Source organism: Erigeron canadensis, chromosome 9, assembly GCF_010389155.1.
Source record: "Erigeron canadensis isolate Cc75 chromosome 9, C_canadensis_v1, whole genome shotgun sequence".
NCBI classification, from domain to species: domain Eukaryota; kingdom Viridiplantae; phylum Streptophyta; class Magnoliopsida; order Asterales; family Asteraceae; genus Erigeron; species Erigeron canadensis.
This window is the reverse complement of record NC_057769.1, coordinates 1,502,664-1,512,799: the sequence shown is the minus strand read 5'-3', so window position 1 is coordinate 1,512,799 and position 10,136 is coordinate 1,502,664. Positions and strand designations below refer to the sequence as shown.

The 10,136-nt window shown below is 31.3% G+C and overlaps 1 protein-coding gene across 1 annotated transcript; it reads right to left on the bottom strand.

Annotated features, from left to right (window-relative positions):
• Positions 1-8,494: 8,494 nt before the first annotated feature.
• LOC122581452 lies at positions 8,495-9,556 on the bottom strand. The gene has a single exon (XM_043753685.1). The coding sequence runs from the start codon at positions 9,554-9,556 to the stop codon at positions 8,495-8,497; it is 1,062 nt and encodes a 353-aa protein (XP_043609620.1).
• Between the last annotated feature and the right edge of the window lie 580 nt (positions 9,557-10,136).

Genomic DNA, 10,136 nt, shown 5'->3' with positions numbered 1-10,136 from the left:
TATAACATAGGTTATTATTGTGTTGTAACTACGTAGGCACGCATGTCGCAAATGGAGGAGGCACATTTCAACGTCACAAACCCGATAATCTATGAAGAGATGATGGAGGTGGTCTTTGGTTCACATCGTGGTTGGTAGCGCAACCTCGGCTAGAATTTACCTCAGTTGTCTATGTTCACGTCATCTTCTACCTCCAAAACAATCCAACGTACATATACGTGTGCTTGAGCATATGATGTCTGATATGCAATTGAACATGATGGACATTATGAAAGCGAGATTGAGCATAAGATGTCCTAGATGCAGTGTCGACTTAAGGTTTTTAGGTGCCTTAAGTGAGATCAAATATGGGGACCCAGTTTATAAACATACTATATATATATGTATGTATATATAGGGGACCCTTATACCGAGAACCTATATTTTTGTAAAAACCATTAGAATTCCTAAATTTCATATTGGATCACATGTTGTTTTTTTTGTCATTCACATGTGAAACGTTATAAAAATATATGTTGCAGAATTATTATTTTTTTGAAACCTTATATATAGTCGTTTGTCACATCTGAACAAAAAATGTGAACAAATTCATTCATAAGTTCATAAAAGGCTGCTTTGAAGGTTTTTTAAAAAAGTTTTTTTTACAACATACATTTTTATATCATTTCAGTGAATGAACAAAAAAAACATGTAAACAAATATATAATTTAAGAGTTCTCATGATTCTTAAAAAAAATAGTTCTCGAAATAAGGAAACTATATTTATATATATACTGGGTAAATCAAGAACACCCTTAAAATAATGTAGAATTTGCATTATATCATTAAACATAAGTTAAATTCCAAATACTAAGTTTATTATAAATAAATAAAAATTAAAAATTAAGGGCTTAAAGTTTTGGGACGATTGCTTAGCTTCTTATAAATTTAGAGCCGGTTGTGCGAGATGCGAAATTGATCGCACTATGATGGGTATAATAGCTAAATACTAGATTTTAGACTCGTATCCAATACTAGACACGAGGACTATTATACATTCAACTTATGAAAGTTTGTAATTTCAAAGTTGAAGATATACGTAAAAATTAACTGTTTAATTCAAATGATAGCAAATGAAAAGCAAAACAATGTGATATATTTACATTAGATTAGAAGCATATATCATCTTTCATTTTTTACAAAATAGTTGATGCGTTCAAACGAACAAAATTCAAAATGATCACTAATATAGATCATTTTTTTAATACTAAAAATAATATACTGAATTATATATCATAATAAATTAACATCTAATAGTAATAAAGTTATAAGCCGGTGTATTAGACACGGGCCTAAAAAATATATTATTTCATTGGATTTATTTATCTACATTGTTATTAAATAAATGTATGAGGCGAACAAAATTTAAACACACAATAATTATTATCTTTAGTTAGAATTATAATAATTATAACTAATGCAATACCTATCTTTAGTTAGATCGACATTGACATATATGTTTAGATATACTTATTATTTAATTTATATAATAAAAAGTCAAGAAAAGTCAAAATTGAGAAATTAAAAAAATCGAGAAACATGATTGGTCAATAAGCTATTAGAGCAACTGTATTTTAGTATAATAGAAGATGACAAACCATGTCAATGTGAGAAAACTTATTATGTAGTAGAGATTTGTGCCTTTTGATATATATATATATATATATATATATATATATATATACCTTATTAAAGATTATACACCCTCTTCAAAATGAAAAGTGTTACCAAAATGTCACATGCGAAATTACCAAAATGTCCTTAATAAACACCCCACCATGGAAGTGTATTTATAAATTACCATATTTGTCCTTAATGAATTAATTTACATTCTAAACTCTTATCTTGCTAATTTACATTCTAAGTCCTTATCTTATAAAATAGTTTTATTATCTTAACATCAACTTACACCACTCGACACCAATTGTCGATGTCATCACCACGCTTCACCAACCCCACTATACCGTCGTCGTCGTTACCGCCGCTGCATTGCGCGGATACCATGCTCGTATATATATATATATATATATATATATATATATATATATATATATATATATGACAACCATCAATAATTACCACCCTTAACGTAAATATAGTAATATACGTAACGATCTAAATATAGTTGAACCAATGATCCATCTCTCCGTCGACTTTTGGCAGCTGGTCAATAAATTAAATAGGAGTAAATGGGAATGAGTCACTACACATATTGGTTGTAAAAAAGTCGTGATTGAAAACCTCAAAAGGGTACGTTTTCAAAAGGTTGGCAAATTATATGCACATTATTAGTAATTTTTTGAGTAATGATTGAAATATGCATAATAATAACCAGAGGTGACTCAACAGTACTATGAGACTAGGCGATCGCTTTAGGCCCTCAAATTTCTAAGGCCTCATAATCTTGTATATTAGACCTAGTGTTTGAATATTGAATTGAGTATCGTTATATAATTTGTATTGCAGTAATGCCTTTTTTATTTTTGCATCAATATCTGCATATTTTTTTTTTATTACTTGTAGTTCAATAACAAAATATGAGCTACTTTTTTTTTTAACTTTAGTTTATATGGTAATGAACTAGGCCCCCAAAATTGATCTTGTTTGAAGCCTCCAAAAACCTTAAGCCGCTACTAATAATAACGTATGATGGACTCATATTTTAAGTTTGACATGCCGCAGAATGTTTTAATTTCCTCCATTTTAGAACGACATTTTCATACATGAGAACAATTAGCATTTGTTAGGCAGATTTATGCTTTAATTAATTTAAAAGATGACTTTCTGTCCTACCTAGTAACCTAGAAGCCGAATGATCGTTAATTTATGTTGTATTTATTTTTTCTAATCAAATGACTTTGCTTGGCAAAACTAAATATTAGCTATTTTCATGTCAAAGTTTTGTCATGACACCCATGCCATGTCATTTAAGCGAGCATCGAGTTTTAATTACCATTCTATGATCATTGTGTCTATTGATGGACGGATTGATGGCTTTCCTCTGATAGTAGAATAAATATTTTTTGGCTCCGTCTAGCTGGGTTGGACCAATTGACGATAAACTTTATTCATCAAGTTATCTCAGATAGAAATCCAAGCAATAAAATATTTATTTGACTGTGAAATTAAAATACGATACAAATACAAAATGTAAAGGAAATAACTACATGGCAACTTTACATTACCGATAATTAAAGTTGTAAGATCATGTATCATATAGTCTATCTTTTTTAATGAACTAAAAGCTTTTTTAGTAAACTAAAAGCTTTTAACTTTTAAAAGCTCTTTTTTTAAAAACATGCTTATTTTTGTAACTTTGGGAAGGTAGATATGAGTGTATATTATATATTTCAATTCAATTGCTTGTGTCCAATTAATTTCAATCACTTGTGTCTATGTCTATGATGATATGAACAATTTGACATTACAGGATATGTCTAATTCTATGATATGATCGATTTAACCTCCCGTTGTGACGGTCACTATATAATTTCATATAAGATAAAAATGACATTCAACTTTGTCTATATATTGATTCCCAAAACGTGTGTAACAACTCTATGAGAGCTTGAAAGGAACGGATGGGCGTAGGAAAATGAACCCTGTAATGTGTATCACATTTTAATGTTCAGAATAGAGACAAGACAAAGTATATATGTTAGAAAATTATACGTTTAGTACAACAAAAAAAAAAGTATATAGAAATAGAGCCCTGTACGTACCTTTTGTTATAGAGTTCGAATTTTAGTCAAACAAGCTATGTTGGTGAGTTGGCCTCAATATGCTTTTCAAGATCCTTTTTTACTAACCCATTTGGCACGTTAACCTTTATGACCAATGAAACTTAACTTTCTCTTATTGTTTCTTATGCTTCTAGAAAACATGCCACTAAAACTAACTACTAGTAACTACATCCACTAACAAGCTAATATAGAAAATCAAATAAAAACAGTTTTAAAATAAAAATAGCAAGAACACCTTAAAAACATCATTTTGATGCATTAAAAGTCTATAAAACTGACATAGTGCATAACTAATTATCATTATTTAAGTGTTTAACAACACATTGATTTATCAAAATCAAAAAAATCACATTTTTTGTTGGATGTATCATTTTGATAATTATGCATCCAAGATGGATGCACAAAACAAAAAACATGATTATTTCGATTTTGACAGATGAATGTGTTGTTAAACACTTAAATAAAGATAATTAGTTATGCACTATGTTAGTTTTATGGACTTTTAATGCATTAAAATGATGTTTTTAAGGTGTTATCACCGGAGTGTTACCCTATATATATATATATATATATATATATATATATATATATATGGGGATAGGAATATAAGGCTGTTAGGTAGCTAAGCTTAGGTGTGAAACACTCACATATTGTTTTTTTAATCCATAAAAATCAGGTTGTCATGTGATTTAATTAAAATTCAACAAATATTAAAAAAATTAGTATGTAAGGGGTTCCACACCTAAGCTTAGGTGTCGGACAACCTTATATTCACTATATATATATGGGATGGTAATATATGGCTGTCAGATATCTAAGGTTAGGTGTGGAACACTCACATATTGTTTTTTTAATCCATAAAAATCATGGGGCCCATACATTTATTCATTAAACAATAAATAATAAAGTATTAGTATGTGAGAGGTTCTACACCTAATCTTAGGTGCCGAACAACCTTATATTCCCTTTTCCCATATATATATATATATATATATGGAGTATAAAATTACTTAATATAATATTTTTGAAAATTTGTACATTACAACCAATGTTTTAAAAGCCGGTGTTTCAAACTGTATCACAATGGTATTTGGTACCGATATTACTAGTAGTATCGGTTTTACCGACCACCAGTTGGTTTGTAATATATTGCTAGCTTTTAAAAAAGATGTATTCATCTATATTTCCTTACAAAACATTTTATCTCTCATTTACTAAAATATTTATAAAGTTATAATACTTTCTCAATAAACAAACCATAATTCCTAAACCACAAACTATACCTTACATATCGGTACCACCAGTCGTCGTCATTGTCCTTGTTACCGCCACCATCATTTCCCTTTTCATCTCAAAATAATTACGGGGCTATATGGTGGCCAAATGTGACCATGAAAACATCACAATATTTATAAAACTCTATAGTTTTAAATTTGTTTTTATATATTTATTTTGTTTACAGGTAATTGGCAATCCCGACTGATTTAATTTAATTTTGAAAATTAATTTTACGGTTGCTAGTATCACAAAAATTATTTGGCAACCTTAAACTCAAAATCCTAATTCCGCTACTGTCTCAAAACTTGTCGAAAATTTGGGGTGGGTTTCCCATCTTTATATTCGCCTACTCTTGATGAGGATCTAGAAGTCTTATTTCATGTGTGGTATTCATTGCTGATCGAGACATCAACACAAGATAGCAGTACTATTTGTACAACCAATCAATACTCCTAGTACAAGCACTTTAATACAGAATTGTTATGTGAAGAAAATTGCTTTCAAACTGTATATTGGCCTAAAACGAATTTATTATTATTTCTACGAAATAAATGTACTGTGTATATTTAAATTAGAGAAGAAAAAATCCACCGAGTTAGCGACCATTTTTTTGGGTGTCACGTGGGTTTCTGTGTAGGGAGTGAAAGACGGAGGGCAGCCCCTACTAGTTTTCATTCTCAATTCTTTTCGTATCCAAATGAATGGTCCAACACTCCAATCCCTCTTTTACTTTTTAGTTTGTATATTTTAAGAAATGACAAAATTTATAAATTTTGGAATTAAAGAGATCACGATATACGCCAAGATTTAAAATGAAAATTAAAGAAAATTTGGAATTCATATGTCAATAATTCAGTTGATTAGATATATCATTAGTTCATTACTCATACATTTTTAATATATCTAGTTGTTACCATTATTGGTTTTATTGTAATCTAGTTTCTCAAACTCAAATTAGTTTGACCAAGAGTTTAAAGGAAAATAATACGAACGGGACCAATGGACCATGTAGAGAATGAGAGAGATTGATAGTCATTTTCAAACAAACTCAAACGGATTCAGATTCACGTGTTTCCTTTAACTTATCCTGACTTTTTTTTTTATGTATATATTGGAAATAAGCATGGTTTGATAGGAAATCACAAATTAAAGTTAAGACATGTGTATTGTTGATATCTTTTAGCAATGTCTGTTTGTATAATGTCAGAAAACCAATAATACTATCTTTTATATGTTTCTTTATAACGACGTGGACGTATTGGTCAATCGATGTAAAGAACCACTATATGGAGTATTAGTGGTAGAAGTTTATATGCTCCACAAACTTTCCGAGAACTTTTTTGATTTAAATTTTGTCTTACGGGGTTGGTTTTGCTAAGTGTGAAAAGGGTTGTTTCATAGACTTGGGTCTTTCCTTTTGATTATAGTTTGTGGTAGTCAAGTTAATGCATAGAGATATCCCAATTCCAACCATAACAAAATGATGAGCGTGAACAAAGAATTTGGTTGAACGGTTATTATGGTGATTTATCATAATGCTTAAGGTTTAGTGTGCCAATTTCATCATAATGCTTAAGGTTATTATATGTAAGTAATATATGAATTGTTATAATATGTAGCCAATTTCAAAAATATCCAATGATGTATATATGTGTTATTTTGTTCAGTTTACGTAATATTTTATTTGCACACAGAAGATCAGACATGTCACGATAATAAGTATGGTGTCTAGATCTATAAGAGAAGATAGGATGTAGGGGGGAATTAAAACTCACATGATAGATTAGACATGATCAATAATACATCACACCTATATGGGTTGTACACGAACACGACATGGTAACTACCAATTTACTGGATAAACCCGTTTAATAGACATTTCAAGCCATAAATTGAAATTGGAAATAAAATTTCATTAATATTAATAATATTTCTTTAACACAAAAATCCTTATATAATTAGTTGAAACAAAAGCTCATAAAAGTCTTAACTCATCCCTAACATACTTTTATAAAAATCAAATAACAAGATTCATTAAGAATAATTCCTATGAAACCTATAATATGTCTTGTCATATCATCTTTTTCCAAACACAAACACGATAAAGTAAATAATCTTGTCTTAATGGTAAACCTGTTAATAACACAAATCCTGCTAACTTCGTGTCGTGTCACGTCGTGTTAACAAGTACACGTCAAAAATGGTCGGTGAAAGCAAGGAACAACTAAGCCCACAAACCCCATACCTAATCTTTTCCCTGACAAATAATTTCATGCTTAATTAATTTCATGTCAAATAATTTCATACCAAAGAATAGTCTTTGGAAAAGCCAAGTTTCGATACTGCAAGTTTATGTCGTACACCCCCGTCACTTTTACTCTTGTCAAATTTCACACGCGAAAATTTATAATAAGTGATATTATTTATGCAGTTTATATGATTAATATTTCTGTTATTATTCGAATTGATTTAGATATGCAACCGATAATTGGTCAATCTTTATAAGCCTTGTTCGGAAAGAAAAGAAGCAAGAGCCAAGAAGCATTATATACTATGAATAGCATGTCGATTATTTTACCAATGGCATCTTTTAGTGGATAAATTGTGTACTAGCTTATTTTAGTGGTAGTGTTGGCTATTGGAGGGCTAGATCCCAACATCAATTTATTTATTCTTTCAGACCAACTTGCTTCCTTTTCTGGAAATGGTTGTTCATTGGTTCCCTTCTTGTGCTCCCAAATGTTTACTATGTGTTAAAAATATATAGATAATATTTCTCTTTTGTTATACATAACAATAAAAGAAATACACACAGTGTATAAATACAAATACCATACATTTGTGATGATATAGTAGCGACCGGTGGTGGTATAGGTAGTGTAAAGTAGAATAGAGTAGAGTAGATCGTATTTTAGATGATGAAAGTATTGTAAATATATTAAGTAATGTTATAATAAAAATAATGGACATAGTGATAGAATACTAATAATAGGGAGTGAAATAGGCATATCAAAATCTTTTGAAAATGAAAAAGTAACTGTTTTATAATGTACTATTGTGTATAAAAGATACTTTTTCATTTAGTTATATTATATTAACATACGTCACATTATTAGTTTACATGTTATAATATGACACTTACATAAGGGGGGAAAGGTGTAGTGCCAAGGATTTGACTAATTGGAAAATTGGCAAAAAATTTTAGTCAATCGTAAGGTGACACGTGTCCGATCCAAAATTAGTCAAAAACTAGCCAAAAACTTGTCAATCTACATGCTATGGTGCCAATTTTTGCCAATTTGCCAATTGAAAAAAATTTACAAAACAAACCTTAAACTTTAATTAAACTTAAAAAACACAATACAACTAATTAAAACATTACATTTATTTAAAACATAAAACACACAAATACTTACAAATAAAAAACAAGATCACTAAACATTGATATCTAGTTCTCCCACTACCTCCGTAATATCACGACGTAACATGTAATGCGTTTCTTCGTTACGTAAGCGATGGAGAAAATTAGGGTCGGTAGCACGAATATCCTTAGGAGGATCCCTGATGTACACCGGTGATATCGTGTTGCCGTCGTCCTTGAGTATCATGTTATGTAAAATAACACACGCATACATCGCGTTGGTGATCTTTTCTTTGTCCCTCATCCGTGCCGGTCGTTCGATGATATTCCACTTGTTCTTCAGAAGCCCGAATGCTCGTTCAACATCTTTTCTCGCAGACTCTTGGAGTTTCTTCAATATCTTCTCCTTTTTCGCGACCGGGTATGCATACGCCTTCAGAAAACAAGACCATGGTGGGTAAATACCAACCCCTAGATAGTATCCTTTGTCGTAACGGTGCCCGTTTACGGTAAAGCCGTACTCAAGAGACTTCCCATTCACTTCGGGGATAAACAATGGCGATTGCTTCAAAACGTTGATGTCATTGTTTGAGCCCGCAACACCGAAATACGCATGCCAAAACCATAAATCATAGGAAGCAACGGCTTCAAGTATGATAGTCGGGCGTTCATGATCACCCCGGTGGTATTGCCCACGCAAACCTGATGGACAATTTCTCCAACTCCAGTGGGTACAGTCGATGCTACCGATCATGCCAGGAAAATGATGTCGGGCTTCATGCGCCTGATATAAACGCGCAACATCGTGGCTAGTCGGAGAACGCAAATACTCTTCACCATAAAGATACTTTATGGCAATGCAATAGTTGTCTAGACACTCACGAGCCGTTCTAGTAGAAAATGACAACCCCTCATCATAGTTGTCGGCGAGGTTGTCGTACGCGAGTTGCCGTAGCGCGCACGTGCACTTTTGAATCGCCGAGAACCCTTTAATTCCCGCCGCATTTGCCGAAGACCAAAACCATGGAAATGCTGCAGTGATATCTTCCACGATTTTCAAAAACAACCTCCTCGGCATACGATATCTCTGGCGAAAGACATCGTCCTCAAACATCGGCTCATCCACAAAGTACATGTTCATCAATCTTTCATGAGCCGAGTGCCGATCTCTCCAAATATATCTACTTGAACAAGAATAATAATAATAATCTTTCTTCTTATCTTCTTAGCAATTAAATTAGGTTAAAATTGAGTGTGATTCATCCTCCATAATCAAATAATTCTTCAAGTAAATAATATTATCCAAGTGTTTTAATAACAAGGAAAATTTTGGAGTTTTGGTGGTGTGAATGTGTGTGTGTGTCGAATTGCACAAGAAAGAAAGGAGAGAAAAGCCAGTGATTTTTCCATTCTCCCCATCTTATATTTTTCATTCAAGGTATGAATTTAGTTATTTATTATTAATTAAATTAGGGTTCATGCAAGTAATTAAGTTGGGGGTTTTCTTTATATAAGTTAAATTAATTTAATACAAGTTAGGGTTCTTGAGATAGTAAGAATTAGGGGTTTTCTTAAAAATGGATTATTGGCTTAAAATAAAGCTAGGGGGTTCATGGAAGTTGATAAAATTGTGGATTTTTAAGTGAGTTGGCTATGTGTAATGCTTTTCTAAAAGTTTTGCTTGTATTAAAGCATATTGATATGTGATTGCATGA

Coding starts and splice junctions, on each gene's coding strand:
- LOC122581452 (XM_043753685.1), bottom strand. CDS start 9,556: ATGTACTTTGTGGATGAGCCGATGTTTGAGGACGATGTCTTTCGCCAG.